This window comes from Rhincodon typus, chromosome 45 (assembly GCF_021869965.1).
Source record: "Rhincodon typus isolate 14 chromosome 45, sRhiTyp1.1, whole genome shotgun sequence".
NCBI classification, from domain to species: Eukaryota; Metazoa; Chordata; class Chondrichthyes; order Orectolobiformes; family Rhincodontidae; genus Rhincodon; species Rhincodon typus.
The window spans coordinates 7727748-7745788 of NC_063376.1; the positions used below are offsets into that span (position 1 = coordinate 7727748).

Genomic DNA, 18041 nt, shown 5'->3' on the forward strand with positions numbered 1-18041 from the left:
GTAGATGAGCTGCTCAACTTCCTATTTGGAGAATTGACAGTAATATTTAGCTTACAGGCACATTTTGATGAAAATCAATATTTTGATTAAAATATTTAAGAAAAAACTTCTTACACAATGTTGGACTGGAAACACTGACCCTACAATTAAGCCCACTGTAAACTACCGAATGAGCTACCCGGGCTGTGTACAAACTTCTCCCACAAAGCTTTAACAAACCGGACATGCCTTGAAGAGGCAACTCTCACATTAAAAATAACATTGTTGGCACATTTTTTCACTCTAGCCTGCAGAAAAACATCAATGCCGTTCAGAGCTCCTGCCACCGACCACAAAGGTGCCAGTAACAATTGGCTCCCCACGTCTTTCCAGTCAGAGGCAGGAGTTGCTTTTTTTTTTTAAAGCTTGTAAAACTTTGCACAGGGCACCTCAGGGGTCGAGATGTGACTTCTAGTATCTCCACGGTGTGTACTGGGGTCCCAGATTGATCGATCACTCTCTCAAAGGAACATTTACCAACTGCGTCACATTAGGTGGCTCTATGAATCCTGTGGATGAGAGTATACTGCAACAGATTCAGTGAATGGGTGAAAACTGTGAGAGTGGAGGTTAATGTGACAAAGTGTAAGGCCATCTCCTCTGGTCCGAAGAGGAACAGATCAAGGTATTTCCTAATTAAGGAGAATCCTGGAACCGAGGGGATTAAGGGGGTTGTGCACAGAAATCACTGAAGGCAAGGGGATAGTTACAAAAATAACTGAAAAGGACATCGTCCTTATTATGAAAGCAGGGAGGTTATGTTGGAGCTGTATAGGGCTTTGATTAAGCCACAACTAGAGTGCTGTGTGCATTTCCGGTTGACACATTACATGAAGGATCTGATTGCACCGAAGGGGGTACAGAAGAAATTCACCAGGCTGATACCTGGGATTACCTAGTTATGAACAGGTCAGCTCTAGTTGTTTTCTATAGAGCAGAGAAGGCCGAGACAGATCGAGATTTAGGTGTATAAGATTACGAGAGGCATGGACAGAGTGGATGGAAAGCAACTGTCCCCTCAGTTGAAGGGTCAATAACAAAGGAGTACAATTTTAAAGGTGAAAGGCAAGAGGTTTAGAGGGATTTGAAGAATTTTTTTTTTCCCCACACAGAAGGTGGTGGGAATCTGAAACGCGCTGCCTGGCAGGGCAGCTGAAGTGGGAAACCTGGCCAACTTTAAAAAAGTACTTAACATTCAAGGCTATCGGTCATGTCCTAGGCTAGTTTTAGAGCAGGTTTTTCTCGTTGGTGTCATCTACCCTTTAGAAGAACAAGGGCAGCAGATACATGGGGGCACTGTCACCTTCGAGTTCCCTGCCAAACCACACACCATGCGATTTAATAATACGTTGGCCATTCCGTCACTGTCGCTGGGTCAAAATCCGGGAACTCCCTCCCTAACAGCATTATGTCCCCCTAAAGTACATGGACTAGTGTTCTAAGAAGATAGCTCACCTCCATCTTCTCCAGGGCAAATAAGATTGGACAACAAATACAGGAACCCCAATAACCTTTCGCTCCTTCCTTTATCAAGATCTATTCAGCTCTGTCTTTTCAAGATTCAAAACCGTCTTCCACTGCTTTTCAGGGATGAAATTGCCAAAGGTCCATGACTCTGAGAAAAAAAATTTCTCCTCATCTCTGTCTTAAATGGGTGATATCCTTATTTGTAAAGGGTGATCCCTGGTCCTAGATAGTCCCACAAGAGGAAATGCCCTTTCCACATCTGTGTTGCCATCCCTCCAAAATATAAAGGATCTTATCACGTCCACCTACCCTCCAGAATCCCATCACCATCTGCTTCTCAAAGCTTTACTCAGGATGACTGACTAATAGTTACTATTGAATCGCATCAGAGACTGCTTTCTTCCTTCTGCATATCCATTAAACACCATTTTGACCCCTTAAACCTGCCATTGAAGAGTGAGTCTGTGCCACATACAGTCTCTCTGCGAACGCCGACATGGTGCCAATACCTTGTCGTGCAACATCCAGCCGACGTACTTCAGGTAGCTGTCGTTGAGAAATGAGTCGCTGTAACGCTTCATCCACACACCAATCTCCTCCATACAGATAGCGCGGATCTCCGCAATCAAATCCCTACACAGTGAACAAAAGATCAGACTCACCACGACAGACTGACACTCTACATAAACACTTCAGCAAACAAACCCGCAACTGGTGTCCCCTGAAACATGGGCAAGCACTGGTGACGGTGACCCCGGCCGTGGGGCCAGCAATGGCAAGGGACCCCAGAAGGGCACACACCGTTGACAGTAATCCTGACAGACAGGCAAACTCCTGACAGTAACCCGAAGAGTTGTCCCAAATGTTTCTCTCTATCTCAGCATTACCACCAGGACATCACACAAGTGTCTACTTCTGCATCACAGCAGTTACAACTTACCGATATCGGTGGACAAACACTCCCTTGAAGATTGCATTCATCATGTTCTCAATCTCTTCCTGATTTTGTTGGAGCTGCAATGGAACAGAAGTGTTAAGAGTGAAGGGTTGCACTTTGCAGAACATCAGCTAATGGACATGAAGTGTGCAGTTAGCCTGTGTTATTCTGAGACCACACGCCAGCTCCTCAGTTGTTCAACAATGATGGCCAAACAAAATCTCATTTTGGTCAGCCAGGGAATATTGCAATCAATACCAGAGAGTTCCACAGAGGGGGAGACATACTGATGAGGTGACGTACAGCACTGACCACCAGTTCAACACAAGCATATATATTTTTTCATGCCTATTTGCACCCCCTCACCTCCTTGCGTTTCTGCAGCAACATCTCCAGACGGTCATTGGCCCGTTTCCCAGCAGCTTTGTTCCGTTCAGTGTCATACTGACGCTGGATGTTTTCTTGATGGACATTCAGATTCAAAGCCACATCCACCAGCGCAGTCATCAGCTTCATTGCTGCAGTTATAGAAACCAGACATTAGACAGAGCAGAGGACTCTGCACACTGAGAAATCCAGACACCTAACCCCAATCCGAGAGATGCAACTGCTTGACCACTTTTACACCAAAATCCTGCTCAGAAACAGTACAGGCACCAGCAACCCTCTCCCCAGAGAGGCCCAGACGCTGGCTACCCTCCCCGCCAGAGAGACCACCAATACACTGGTCCCTCCCTGAGAATGATCTAGGCATTAGTAATCACTCCCCTCCCCTAGAGGCACAGACATCTACCCACTTGCCATCAGAAAGAACCGGAGACTGGGTTCAGCCCTCAGAAGACCCAGACAGGCAGACACAGACACACACACACACACAGCGCACCACCCCCCACCCGAGATGCAAAGACTGGACTCCTCCCCCAGAGACCCTTATCACCGCCAAACCCCTCCCCGCCCCAGAAAGATCCACACACCGCAACCCCTCCATTCAGAGATGCCAAGACACTGGCCCCCTCCTTGAGCATCAACCTGAACCTGGACCTAGCCCTTTGTCCTGAACAGCCACGGGCACTCCTTCTCACGGAGAGAGACCCCATATACTGGGCCCCTCTCTCAGAGAGCCCCAGACACTGGCACCTATTCCAGAACCTTAAGATGGGGTTCAGCACTTCAATTGAGATTATGGATAGAGAATTATAGCGTTATATTCTCACCAGCCAAAGTGCTGGTGTGTCGGAATGCTCGGACTTGGGAATCAGACAGTCCTGTCAGCAGGGAGATCAGTATATCCACCATATATTCATCGTAGATGACATTGTACTGACACTGACGCACCAACACAGCAATGAATTCACAGAAATTCTGGCGGAACTTCTTCCACATGGGGCCTGCCATCGATAGGGGGTAATCACCACTATCCTGAAATAGACAGAGGGAATCACATTATACTTCTGTTGTACAGTATCTAGACAAAAAGCTGCACTTGCTCATTGTGGGTCCGCGCACGCACGCACACACACACACACACAAAGACATGACATATACGGTAAGAAAGACATGGAAACATACACAGGCGCGTGCACACAACAACTGAGGCACTTGCACACACACTCAAACAGAGACAGAGATAATGAGGCACACAAACATATAAGCACGCATGCACTCCCATCATTACCTAAACACAGCTTACTGTCACTCTGTTGGTGAAACTACTATAAGGTGACAACCAGGTTACGCACAGATCGTGGCTGACTGACTTAATCAATTTCTCACTGCATTGCAACTCGTCAAATCCCCAACCCCACTGTAACCTCAGATCTGATGGGATCGGACTCCCAATTGTACAGGCCATAAGATCCTATTCCTACTAACTCCATTCAGGGAATTTTTGTCACGTACCAAACGGGACCAGTTAAGGTTTTGCACAGTCACTGGGCACATGAGCACAGAGCATTTTCAGATCTGCACTGAATTCATATGGGGCACTCAGAATTTCTAGGAAACAAGAACAAGAAGAGGCCATTCAGCCCCTCCAACCTTTTCTACAATTCAGCGAGATCGCCATGGCTCCAGAGAACTTCATATTCACAGTTGGCAAAAAGAATGGCTGACCTCAATCCTTGTACCCGAGTCATTAATAGACATGATAAACCATTGGAGATTTCAGTTCAGATCCTCGGAGTACAAATAGAGCTACCAGAATTCTCCACTCATACCTCATCAAATTCCTCAGTCATTTTCCGAATGATCTCTGCATTTTGCATCTTGTGGAACATCTGTGAGGTAACAACACCTGGAACAATGGAAAATCATAAAGTGAGGCAGTTTGGTTCAAACGATGCCCCTCAGTGACACTTGCCATACCTAATAGGAACAGGAGGAGGCCATTCAGCCCTTGAGTCTATTCTGCAGGGACAGGAGATTATTCAGTCCCACAAGAGCAACCTCTTAAATTTCAAATTTAATGTTGATCTCGCTCTTTGTGCGCCTTGTCTGCAGTCATATCATTTTAATCCTGGCTCTGTTCTATTACTCCTATGAACTTTGTATGGTATGATCTGCCTGTACTGCATGCAAAATAAAACTTCTCACTGTACCTAGGTACATATGACAATAATAAATCAAAGCAAAGACTGTCAGCAGGAGCAGTAGAGTCATTCACCCGAAGGCCATGACACAGGAAGAGGTCATTCAGTCCCTTGAGTAGGAACAAGATGAGGCAATTGCAGCTCTCTGAGCTGTCGACACAAATAGGAGGAGGCCATTCAAACCCTTGAGCCTGTCACACAGGAGAAGGAGGCAGCTTTCAATCCCTCCAACTTGTTACACAGGAACAAAACCACACAGCCCCTTAAACTGCATCAATCTCTCCCAAATGTTACACCCTCCCCTATCAAAATCCCAGGTGAAGTAATCCCTGTCTCCACTAAATAGCATGCCTGGAATAATTCAACAGTGACACTATATTTTTAATACCCTGTTTTTTTCAGTCACAAGGCTCGAGATCAGTGAAACCACAACCCTCCTTCCCCAAACATCTCACCAACTTGCAACAATTGAACCAAGTTCAGACGGAGATGGGACACACATTCTAAAGCCTTACCGGAACATAATCAGCTCAGACAGACTGAGAAGCTCCCCAGGGGCCCAGCAAGAGCAGTCAAAGGTGCACTATCCAATTCAAGAGCAGTGCCTCTCACTCGCTTCTGAAACCCAGTAGCTTTGAGTACACTTCCACTGGAGTGGCAAATCTGCCACAGTCCTTGGAAAGCCGCTGTCACTCAGGACCAGACGAAGATAGGGTCAGAGACACCACCAGCCTATTTATTGATTCCCTGTGATCGAGTGGCAACCCTGTCCCCCACCATCCTCAAGTATTCAGGGCCCAGACACACAGTAGGGATGCTTGAGGCTGCAAGCCTTGCAGGAGTCAGACCCATTGGGAGAGGATGGGAACCTGTGGGAATGGAGCAGGAGAGGAAGAGTAGAAACTGACTGCTGTATGGCAAGGTCAGCACATGGGAGATAGAGACACAATGACACCCTGCCTTCCAACCCCACCCTCAAATCATTGAAGTCCAGCTCTCCCACACCCTCCAGCCTTGATTCTGATGTCCCCCTTGTACCCCTGTCCAAACGACCAGCATGTTCCATCACATCCAAGATTTGCAAAGTGCCTTTTTGTCAATTTACTTATAGGAGATAGATGCTGCTGGCAAAGCCAACACTTGTTGCCCGTCTCAAATTGTCCTTTGAATAACGTTAGGGTATTTCAGAGGGTAATTAAAAGTCAACCACATTGCTGAGAGTGAGGAATCACACAAAGGCCAGACTGAGTAAAGACAGCAGACGTCCCTTCCTAAAAGGCATTAATGGACTAGATGGGCTTTTATAGCAATTGGTAATGGCTGCCAGTAGGCTAGCTTTTAATTCCAGATTTTTATTAAATTCAAATTTTACCATTTGCCACAATAGGAATCAAACTCATGTCCCCAAAACGTCAGACCGATCACTCTGGAACAGTAGCCGTTCCAGTTTCTTGAGAGGTACGGTAGCACTGCTGCCTCACACCGTCCGGGACCCTGGTTCAATTCCAGCCTTAAGTTACTGCCTGTGTGGAATTTACACATTCTCCCCGTATCTGCCTGGGTTCCCTCCAGTTTCCTCCCACAGTCCAAAGATGTGCAGATATGGATTGGCCATGCTAAATTGTCCCATAATGTCTAGGTATGTGCAGGCTAGGTGACTTGGCCATGGTAAAATGCAGGGTTAAAGGGGCTGGGTGAAATGCTCTTCAGAAGGTCGGTGCAGACTCAATGGGCCAAATGGCCCCTTTCTGCATTGTAGGGATTCTATCAATCATTCTTCTACAACTCTCCCTCCTGCTGTCAGCTGGCAGATGTGGTTTTGCCTGAATCAGCAACAGGAGGATCCTTGCTGCCAAGGAAGGGGGGGGGGATGGAGTAGAGCCCAGCAAGCCAGGGTGTGCACCCCAACCATCAAACAAGAGCAGAGCCAGTTGATCTACGGAAGATGGAGACTTCATGGCATGCTCGACCAGGGCCAAGTCACTCCATCAGTGTCAGCGAGTGGAGCCAGTGGCAGTGACTTGTGCAGCAGAGACAGCACCAGGAAGACAGCCGTCGGAGCTGCAAGGTTATCTGTAGGTTGCACATGCCAGTAGCAGTCGCTGGGACTGTGACCTTTGCATCTTCCAATCTCTCAAAACGAGTCAGATCAGCAGTGGATTAAAGAGACATGGGCTGAGTAATAGTTGGTGTGGGTGAGGCAGTGTGTGGGGAAAAAAAATTAAAAGGTGGGGAATCTAGTAATTGAAAAGTTTTTTTTTAAGAAAGAGGGTGACGAGGTGTAAATTCTTCTCTCAGAGGGACATTCTTTACCAGCAAGCAAAAGAGGCTACATTCACGAATATATTCAAGTTAGACAGATTTTTGATCCCTCAAGTGAGTTGAGGGTTATGGCAGCAGACAATAATATAGAGTCTGATCAAATAGCACGCAGCATCAGCACAAAATGTGGCCTCAATACTTCTCACCTTTACAGCCACAGGAGTGGATGAAGAAGTTGAGCAATTCCAGCAGACCAGTCTCTCTGTCCAGCTTGTAAACCTCGAGCCATTCATCAACCAGTGTCTGTTGGAGGAGTGAACAGTCAGTTACATCAAATGTAAGTGTTGTCACACGCACTGCACTCTCCCCATGACAGAGAGACAGTCTGTTACATCCACAGCAGTGCTAGTGCATGTGGCACCCCACCCTCCAAGACTGACACATGATAAAATCTCACCCCTCACATTAACCTTCTCCCATTATACCAAGAACTGAAACAATGATGATTCGCAGCCCACCCAACCCACAACCAGGCAGCATCAAGTCTTGACCTGCATGGCGCTCTTTGCAAGCTTCACTGCCTCAAACAGGTTGCTGGCTTCTTTCTGTTGTCCTGGAGCAGCTGCTTTCATGCCCGACTTCAGTCCTGCGTTCCTGGAGGACTAGAGAAAAGAGTTCAGAGAACCAACTGTCAAACAGCACCAGTACACTGTTTCACACATTGAGTGCATTTGTTGCAGACAGAGCTTCAGTACCACCCAAATTGTTCAGACAGGGAAGAAATCAGGAATAATAGAACCTGGTGCGTAAGTGGCTGAATTGCAAAACTCTGATAAGGAAGACAGGTGGGAAGGGGTCGTATGTGATGCCTTTAACAGGCCCACATTGCGAGGGAAGGGAGCAACAGTAAGCAGAGTCTCCTTTGCTCTTAGCCCAAACCAGCGGCATTTGCTGTGTTCTGTCGCCAAAAAAACTCCCACTAATTCTTCTATAATCGTGGGACACCCGATATTTACTGAAGCTAAGTTCAAAGCAATGTATAAACTTAGGACCGAATTGGGTAGAGGAAGACGTCAGTCTTCACCTGCCTCAGATACTCACCTGGGCCATTCTTTTTGGCTGCCTGGTGCTCACCGACAGATTACTTGTTTCCTGATCACTGCTCAGGTACATAGAGACATTTTCTTTCCCCACTGTCTGGTTACTCTTTGCCTGTTCTCGCCTTGATCTCGAGAGCTGGAGAACACACCAGCACGAATGTAAGTATACATGGCAGACTGAGATATTCGCAAAAGAATTACGTTCTTTTTGTACCAACGTAAACAAAGCAGTCTTTGACCGAACTCGTCCGTGCTGTTTTTTAAACAATTAATTCAGGGGATATGGGCATCGCTGGCTGAGCTGTGCTGGCATTTGTGGCCTATCTCTAGTTGCTCTGGACAAAGTGTGGTTAGCTGCCTTCTTAAATTGATGCAGTCCAGTTGGTGTAGATACCCCACAGTGCAGCTAGGGATGAAGCCATCCCACACATTCAACATGTTTTTCTTTAATTGATTCACAGGATGAGGGTGTCACTGGCTTTTAGTATTTATTGCCCATCCCTAATTGCCCAGAGGGCAGTTAGGAGTAAACCACATTGCTTTGAACTTGGAGGCCAAACCAGGTAAGGATTTTCCTTCCCTAAGGGATATTAGTGACCAGATTGGTTTCTCCAACAATCGCCAATGGATTCAGTAACCATTAGACTCTTAATTTCCAGATTTGGGTGGCACCGTGCTTAGCACTGCTGCCTCACAGCGCCAGCAACCTGGGTTCGATTCCACCCTCAGGCAACTGTCTGTGTGGAGTTTGCACATTCTCCCCGTGTCTGCGTAGGTTTCCTCCCGGTGCTCCAGTTTCCTCCCAGAGTCCAAAGACGTGCAGGTTAGGGCGGATTGGCCATGCTAAATTGCCCATAATGTTCAGGATGTGTAGATTAGGTCAGTTACAGCGGAATGGGTCTGGGTGGGACGGTCTGAGGCTTGGTGTGGACTTGTTGGGCCAAAAGGGCCCGTTTCCACACTGTAGGAATACTATGATATTTTTAAAACACAGACTCACAGATGTTTACAGCACAGAAGGAAGCCATTTGGCCCATCGTGGCCATTACATACCTTCTTAACTACCTTACCTACCTACCCCGCCACCTTCAGGGATCTGTGGATATGCAAACCAAGATCCCTCTGATCTTCAGTACTTTCCAGGGTCCTATCTTTCATTGTGTAATCCCTGACCTTGCCAGCATCCCCCCAAATGTATTACGTTACTTTTCTGAGCTGAATTCTCTGTGCCATTGCTCTGCTCAGCTGACCTGTCCATTGATATCCTCCCCCAAGCTCGCAGCTATCCTCACTAATTTATCATCCAGCCAATTCTGATGTCATCCATGACCTTCTTGATCATATCCCTTAGAGTTATGTCCAAACCACCATGTACACCACAAACATCAAAAGTCTCAGCACCAAGACCAGCCACTGGAAACAGACTTCCAGTCTCAGAAACATCACTCTACTTCCTGCCTGTCAGCCAATGAATTTGGATTCAACGTGTCACACGTCGTTTCAAAACCTCTGTTGAAGTCCATTAGACCACATGAAGTGCATTACCCTTATCGACACTCCTGGCTACCTCCTCAAAACTAATGATTGAATTTGTCAAACATGGGTGAAAGTTTTAAAAAAAAAGACTCAAAAAGGGCAGGCATGCTGTTGGGTGTGTATGGTAAGCCCCCAAAACAGTCCGGGAGAAATGGAGGGGTGATTAAATATGTTATTAAATTTCAGAGAATTGTAAGAATAATGAGGCAGTACTGGGAAGTTTTAAATGGGATAGTTTTAGTACACTAGGTAGGAAGAGAAAGCCCAATATAGGAGGGAACAGTTCAGGACTTAATGTTCAGGTAAAAGTCCAGGCAGGTGGAAGGTGTATCTGTAGGGGGGCATTTTGGAAATAGTTACCATAACTCAGGATAGTAATGGAAAAGGATAAGGATGGGTTGGGAATAAAATTTCTAAACTGGCGAACTCTAATTTTACTGGGATGAGATACGACTTGGCCCAAGTGGATTCGGAGCAGCTACTTATAAAACTTTATCAGAGCAGTGGGAGGTATTTAAGAAGGAAATAGTGAGGGTACAGAGCAAATATGTTCCTGTAAGGACACAAGGTGGGACCGAGACTGGCGATCCTGGATGCCAAAAGATAGGAAGGTTAGAATTAAGAAACCCACGCCAGATACTTGGGGCTCAATACGGCAGAGTCCATGAGAAGGATTAAAAGTGCAAGGAGGAAATTGAAAAGGAAGTTAGGAAAGGAAGGAGAGTGCTCGAGAAAGCATGGTGGTATCATTAAGGGAAACACAAAAGGTTTTTTTAAAAATATATAAAGAGCAAGAGAATAACTTGTGAAAGGAGTAGGGACTGTGGAGGTAAATATGGAAAATATGGGCACGGTCCTCAGTGAGTACTCTGTGTTAGCCTTTACGATGGAAAAGGCAACACGGGTATAGACATCAGGGCTATCATCCCTCCTTACTGCTGTAACCGATTCATTTAACCAATATTGCTTCCTTCTATATCCCTCTCTACCTCATCCGAATACCCTTAATCACAAATGTTAAGCTACAAAGACTTTATGAAGGCATACTCCCAGGTGCATTTAGTTCATCTATTTTATTCCTGAGGCTCTCTGCATTAAAATATATTCTATTTAGTCTTGCAAAAATGACTTATATTTCCTCTGCCTTCCATTTACATACTCGCGTTTTAATTTCTCCATAAGATAGTGAAATATGTATTTTTATTTAATGCTTTAAATTGGGGTTTTTGGTTTTTGAGTTAGTAACTCAAACTTAGGTTTTCCGTGTACCTGAACTTAATAATGAATTTATAACTATTTCTGTAGCCATGATGAATTATTTTAAAAAAGAGTTTTTATGGTCAGGTTCGAGAAATAAGCAACTTTTCCCCTTAATGGGGGAATCAATAACCAGGGCAGAGATTAAACAGTAGAAAGTTTAGAGGGGATGTGAGGAAAAATCCTTTCCCCCAGAGGATGGTGGAAATCTGGAACTCACTGCCTGTAAGGGTTAGGAGAGTCAGTAACCCTCATAACATTGAATAAGCATTTAGATGTCCACTTGTGATGCCAAGGCTTACAAACTTGTGGGCCAAGCACTGGAAAATGGGATTAGTATAGTTAAGTACTGTTTTTGGCCAGCACAAACTCAATAGACCAAAGGGATTCTTTCTGTGCTGTAGACCTTAAAGACTCTGGTGTGAGTACTGTACTAGATTGTTGGGTACTATATAAGGTACTGTTTTAAGTACCATACTGGGGTATTCTTTGGGAATGCTTCAAGAGCTGTTGTTTTCCATTTCAATTTATAAACCAGTGTTTAGGTATTAATGGGATTATGCTTTTGCTGTGTTCAAATTTTTCTGAACTCATGTTATAAGAAGATAAATAAAATTAACCAAATTATCTTCATTTCTTTTGTTAATTCCCTAATTTTCCTATTTTGCCCCTTTTTAAAAAGTGGAGTGACGTCTACCTACAAGTTCCCTTCTCAGCCACTCACTCTCCTGACTTGGAAATATATCACCGCTCCTTCAGTATCACTGGGTCAGAATTTTGGGATTCGATCCCCAAAGGCATTGTGGGTCAACCCATAGCACATGGACTGTAGTGATTCAAGAAGGCAGTTCACCACCACCTTCTCTATGGCAACTAGGGACGCAATAGATGCTGGCCAGTCAGCAACACCTACATCCCATGAGTGAATATACAAACAGAAACTAGTTTTATTGTTAAAACAAGGTCTCCAGCATTGTGCACTTCTGTTTCAGCAAGATCACTTTGTTAAACTCACAACAAAACAAAATAGGATATATCAAGCCAAGTTTCAGACTGGGATTTCACTTGTTTTGTAATAACATCAGCTGGAATCATAATACTTCTAAGTCTATGAATCTATAGGACATCTCATTACCAAGAAAAATATTTCCATGTCCAGCCTATCAAATGTTTTCATCAGGTCACCCAGATTAGGAAAAGCAACCCTGTCTATTCAATCTTCCCAGAAGGAAAAAGTTTTTATTTGAGTAAATCATTTTTTAACATTCCACACTGTCTCCACTGTATTATAAAGCCTTAAAAAAAGAAAGAAAATGTTGACATAACCGCTCTGTTTTTTATTTCTATTCCTCTAGAAATGAATCCCACTGCTTTCTTAGAAATATAGAATGGTTGCAAGCACAGGAGATCATTCATTCTTAGATAGTTCCAAGGTTCCTTAGACAACCTCACCATCCCTGAGTGCCCTTCAGAAGGTGGTGGTCAGCTGCCTTTTTCAACCGTTGCAGTCCATTTGGTCTGGGTATACGAACAATGCTGCTAGAGAATTCCAGGATTTTGACACAGCGACAGCGAAGGAGCGGTGATAATGTATCCAAAACAGGATGGTGAGTGGCTTGGAGATGAACTTGCAGGTGTTGATGTTTCCATAAATTTGCTGCCGTCATCCTTCTAAATGGTAGTGCATGGGTTTGGAGGTTGCTGTCTAAGGAAACTTGTATTTCTGCAGAGCATCTTCTAGCGTCTACACTGATGCTAAGTGTTGGTGTTGGAAGAATGAATGTTTGCACATGTGTACCAATCAATTCAGCTCCTTTGTCCTGGATGGTTTCAAGCTTCAGGTGTTACTAGAGCAGGCCTCGAGGGTGATAAACAAGCAGGGATAAAACAGGCAAATGGAATCAATGGGATTCCTGTAGAGAGAGCTGGCATTTATGTGATAAGGTGAACAGCCTCCCTGATTCTGCCGAAGGGGATCAAACTCTTATACCCACCTCCCATCACTGACACTCACCTGCAATGCACTTTTAGACTGAGTGGTGCTCACAGACAGGTTACTGGCCTCCTGATCACTGTCCAACCATGCTGTACCAGCGTCTTTAACCACTTTCTGGTTGCTCTCTGCCAGCACTTGTCTTGATCTCTTGGAGGACTGTCGACACATTGAGAAGACGTGAATATAGCAGCGAATGTTGAAAGCACATCCATGTAAAAGGATGCGATATATGTGCAAAATTAGGTTTGGCTCCGAGGACCTCGAACTCTCCCGTTATGAACCAGAATCACTGTCACAGACTAAATCATCAACAAAAGTAATGGCACAGAGAAAACGAGAATACACATTAAGGGTGCAGGATCATTAGCAAAGATTAGGAGATAGAGAATACAGAAAATGGTTAGGAAGCATCATCTGTAACAGAGATGAGCAACCGGAACAGTGGCAAGGAGAGGGGGAATGTTGTCTCTGACATATTCCTGATAACAGACACCATAATCCAGCTGGAACAATCTGTACAGCATTCGGGGCAAAGTGAACTACTGGAGGGTCATGCCAAGGGAGCGCTGTCCTGCCAGAGGGTTGGTGCTGAGGAGGCATGTCTTGGAAGAGAGTTGGTGTGGAGGGAGTGTCCTCCCATTACAGAGTCTGTGCCAAGGGAGCACTGCCCTCCAGTTGTACAGCGTTGAGGCCTGCTGCCCAGCTGCTATCACTAGCACCCACCTGTGGGGCATCCTTTGCCAGGTTCACTGACTGCTGGACAGGGCTAGGTTTTTGCTGTTTACCAGGATTCCTCTTCTGCAGGGCCACTTTCTTCTCCACTGGTGTATGCCTTGGCCTCTTAGGGGGCTGTAAATACATCAGGACATCAAACAGAATGTTAACACCAGAAATTTCACAAAATGCCTCAGCCAGACACAGCTTACTTATGGAAGAAGGCATCGTCTGTGTTTCAGTTAATTCCATACCTGACTATTCCAATGCACTTCTGACTGGCACCCCAGCTTCCACCGCAAAAGTTCAGCTCACCAAAAATCCTGCAGCCTGCATCCAAACGCGTACTGCATCCTACTCGTCTACCAGCCCTGCACATGCTGACCAAAGATCATAGGCAAATGCCAGACAGAACAAGAACAGCATCTAACCAGGTTTGCAAAAAGTTAGCCCTCTGTAAAAAAGTTTTACACAGTATCTAATTTCATGTCATAACTGCACTGGGAGTGTTTGATGTGGACAGAGTACAAACAGCTTTACTTTCAGCCGTAAATAGTAGCAGGAGCTTTACTTTCAGTTTTAAAAAACAGAGGGAGCTTCACTCTGTATCTAACCTCTTAAATAAGGAGACTAAAACTTTACACAATATTTGAGATGCGGTCTATCCAACGTCCTGTAAAGTTTAAGCAAATAACCTTACTCGTATGTTGAATTCCTCTGGGACTAAAGGATAGCATTCCATTAGCCTTCTCAGTTACTTGCTGTGCCTACACACTGATTTTTGTGATTCACATACTAACACATCTAGATCCCTTTTTGCACCTCTAAAATTCTGCAAGACAGAGCGAGGAATAAAGAAAATTAAAGAGGAAGAGACAGAACAAAAGTCAAAAGTGTTAGGACCATTTTTTTTTTTAGAAAAAGTTTCTTTACTTTGTATTCTGTACCAAAATAGATAAAAGGGCATTTTTAAATGAAAGATTATGGTAAAAGTCACTGCATTTTTAAAAACAAAGTTACTGGAACAGTTCTACCGAAGAGTCACCAAACTCTAACTGTTAACTCTGCTTTCTCTCCACAGACGCAGTCAGACCTGCTGAGTTTCTCCGGTAGTTTCTGCTTTTGTTACTGGCACTCATTGAGAGTTGTATTTACACTGTAGCTTTGCTCATGCAGTGGAGGAAGGGGTCTAAGATGCCACCATACTAGGGGTGTGCTTGCGCAAAGTAAGCTTTTCCCAGAGACAGACTGCTGATTGGTTTGTACAATCAGAACCAGTTTTAGAGGCTAGGAGTCATTGGTATAACAACTCTGACTGGCTCCTGGGCAAGTGAACAGAGAGTACGTGGACAATAACCTCCAAACTGTAGGAAAAGACAAGGTCTCTATCTACAATTAAATAACGAAAGCCTGTCTCCCACCAGTTGCTCTCAGCTATTGCTTCTAACCAGTGACTGAAAGACAGTACAATTATTGTGCCAAACGTCCTGTATCTTCAAACGACTGAAAGAAACTTAAACAGCAAAGTGGACACCTCATCGAACATTGGCATTATTAAACTGTGTTTCCCCAATACCTTTTCATCCACCCATAACGTTAAACATTTGTTAGCTTGTCTGTACCTGTCCACTTGTATAAGTAAGGGTTTAAGGGGATTAGAGTTTCAGCGAGTTGAGCTTTATGTTGATAATTTCTAATTTTGCTTGCCTGTGGTAAGAATTAAGTTCTTTGCAATAAATACTGTCTCCTTGTTCAGTACAGAAGCCTGGCAAGTTAGGCACAAGCTCTGTGCAATTCTATATATTTCTGTTTGAATGCCTGACTGTGTGGATTGAATGTAGTGCATTGTCAAATTGCTTTTGGTGGTTATCTGAAAAGCTTTTAAATTTGATCCCATTTATTTTTGTCATTCTCAGGTCAGACTTCTTAAATCTGTAGGGTCAGAGAAACTTATTACCCAACGATACCAACTCAGAGCTGAAAGCTCCAGCTTTGCGCTGGGCACGATCACTTACTGGGGCCTTGGAAGGAGCAGAGGCCATTTGTTTTCTCCCTTTCTTCAAAGTATCCTCGAAATCACTCCCAGTGTCGGACTCCGATTCACTCGTTATGTTGCTGGGAGAGAATGGAAAGAGAGTTAGAGCTCGAGGAATCGGTGTACAGAGACAGTTCTCTATACTGCAGTTCCAGATAAAGGGCTAGGTAACAGATCACACAGCTTTCAGTGCCCCTGTGCAGAACTCCTTTTCATTTTTTTGTTTTTTTAAAAGTCCCCAAGATTTGGGGACTCAAATACAAGCACTGATGTCCCTCGGGATAACTGACTGGCCAATTGCTCTGCCTTCGGTTAAGACATAGGCAGCTGAAATTTGAACAGCCTTAAGTTTACGGAGGGTAGAATGTGGCAGACCAGTCAGGAATGCGCTGGAATACTTGCAAACAAAGATGACGGCTTCAACAGACGAGCTGAGTCAGGGGTGAAGGTGGGTGATGTTACAGAGGTCAAAATAAGTAGCCTAAGTGATAGCACTGATTAAAGAGGTGGGAAGCTTGGGATCAAATGCGACACCCGAACCTGCAGTTTTATCTTGGGCTATAGTCAGAAAGAGAAATGGAATCAGAAGTGAAGAGAGCTGACAATGACTCGTATCCCAGTTAACTAACCAATGCAGGCTATGGATTTATGTCCATCTGATCTGCTTCTTCAAACGGTGCCATTCACCTGAGCACAGATGGCACCTCAGTTTACCAACAACAATGCTGAACTGCCAAGCAATGTAACGAGGCTGGTCAGGAGCACAACATCCAGAGGTTGGGAATTCACAGTGTGAAAATGAGACACTGTTGCAGGAGGGCACAAGTATATTGCAGACAAATCTTGCACCTCCTCAGGGTGACAGCCACTTACTCCGAGTCTGGGTCATCTCCGATCAATAGCTCTGCCACCTGCTCTCTGCGGAAATACGTTGGGCTCGAAAACCGTGATTCGACACTCCCAGCAACGCTCGCCGGAGACATGCACAACCCCTTCTCAGAGCCGGGGGTGGCTTTCTTCGATCTCAACACCGGCATGACTGCGAAGAGCTGCAAAACGAAGAGAAAGCCAGTCACAGAGAGAGTGAAAAAGGGGTCAAGATCTCTCACATCCGTCACATCCCCTGTCTCCCCATTCACACTCCTCTACTTCCTTCACTGCCCTCTTCCATTCATGCCTACCATGCCCGCACAAAAGCACCCCCCCAACACCTATGACTGGACCCACCCATTCCTAAATTTCTGCATGTCTGCACACCCACCCATTCCTAAATTTCTGCACGTCTGCACACTTCTCTCTGCCTTTCTATCTGTCCTTCCTTCTCTTGCCCTCAGCCAGTCTCTCCACCTGCGCCAAAACCCAGTCAGTCTGTGACTGCTCCCCACGTCTTTCAGTTGCTACCCCCCTCCACCAGTCAGTCTGCCTGCCATACCACTGCCCAACCCCAGTATGTCTGCTTAATACCCTTCCCAGTCAGTCTCTGACTGCCCAATAGCCCCACTAGTCAGTCTGTACACCCCCAGCCAGTCACTGCCTCCGCAACCCCATGTCAGTCTGTCTACACCCACCCCACCGTCACTGTCTGCCACCTGAATCAGTCTGTCTGACCCCAACACAGTATGTCTGCCCTAGTACATCCCCTCAAGTCAGTCTGCCTACTCCCTCAGTCTACCTGTTTATTATTATTCCCTTTATTTTGATCTCACTTGCTGCTTTTTCATCAGCTTTGCTGTTTTACCACCAGTTTCTGGCTATTTTTCCCCAGGTTTTCTTAATTTTACTCCAGTTTCTGGCTGGATTTCTCACAGTTTCTCAATGTTATCCAGATTTCTGGTTGTATTTATTCCAGTCTCATGCTGTATTTCCCCCAGATTCTCTATTTTTACCCAGTTTCTGGCTGTTTTTCCCCTCGGTCTCTCTTTTTAAACCCAGGTTCTGGTTGTGTTTCCCTTGTATTTTTACACCAGCTTCTCGCTGTATTTTGTTCAGTTTCATGCCAGTTTCTCTCACTATTATTTTAACTTTACCCTAGTTTCTGGCTGCACTTACCAGTTTCTCTATTTTTAGCCTCGGGTTCTGTCTGTATTTATCCCAACCTCACGCTGTATTT

The 18041-nt window shown here is 45.1% G+C and overlaps 1 protein-coding gene across 1 annotated transcript in view; it reads right to left on the minus strand.

Annotated features, from left to right (window-relative positions):
• Positions 1-18041, minus strand: part of LOC109922845 (cohesin subunit SA-1-like) — a 44075-nt gene that overhangs the window by 25825 nt on the left and 209 nt on the right. Inside the window, exons 2-13 of the mRNA XM_048620085.1 lie at positions 16805-16980; positions 15912-16011; positions 13906-14031; positions 13201-13338; positions 8395-8529; positions 7845-7955; positions 7500-7596; positions 4660-4736; positions 3658-3862; positions 2810-2961; positions 2447-2520; positions 2016-2139 (exon numbers count right to left, since the gene is read on the minus strand). Coding sequence (XP_048476042.1) covers positions 2016-2139; positions 2447-2520; positions 2810-2961; positions 3658-3862; positions 4660-4736; positions 7500-7596; positions 7845-7955; positions 8395-8529; positions 13201-13338; positions 13906-14031; positions 15912-16011; positions 16805-16968 — 1503 coding nt within the window. The 5' untranslated portion in view covers positions 16969-16980. The remainder of the gene's footprint in view (positions 1-2015; positions 2140-2446; positions 2521-2809; positions 2962-3657; positions 3863-4659; positions 4737-7499; positions 7597-7844; positions 7956-8394; positions 8530-13200; positions 13339-13905; positions 14032-15911; positions 16012-16804; positions 16981-18041) is intronic.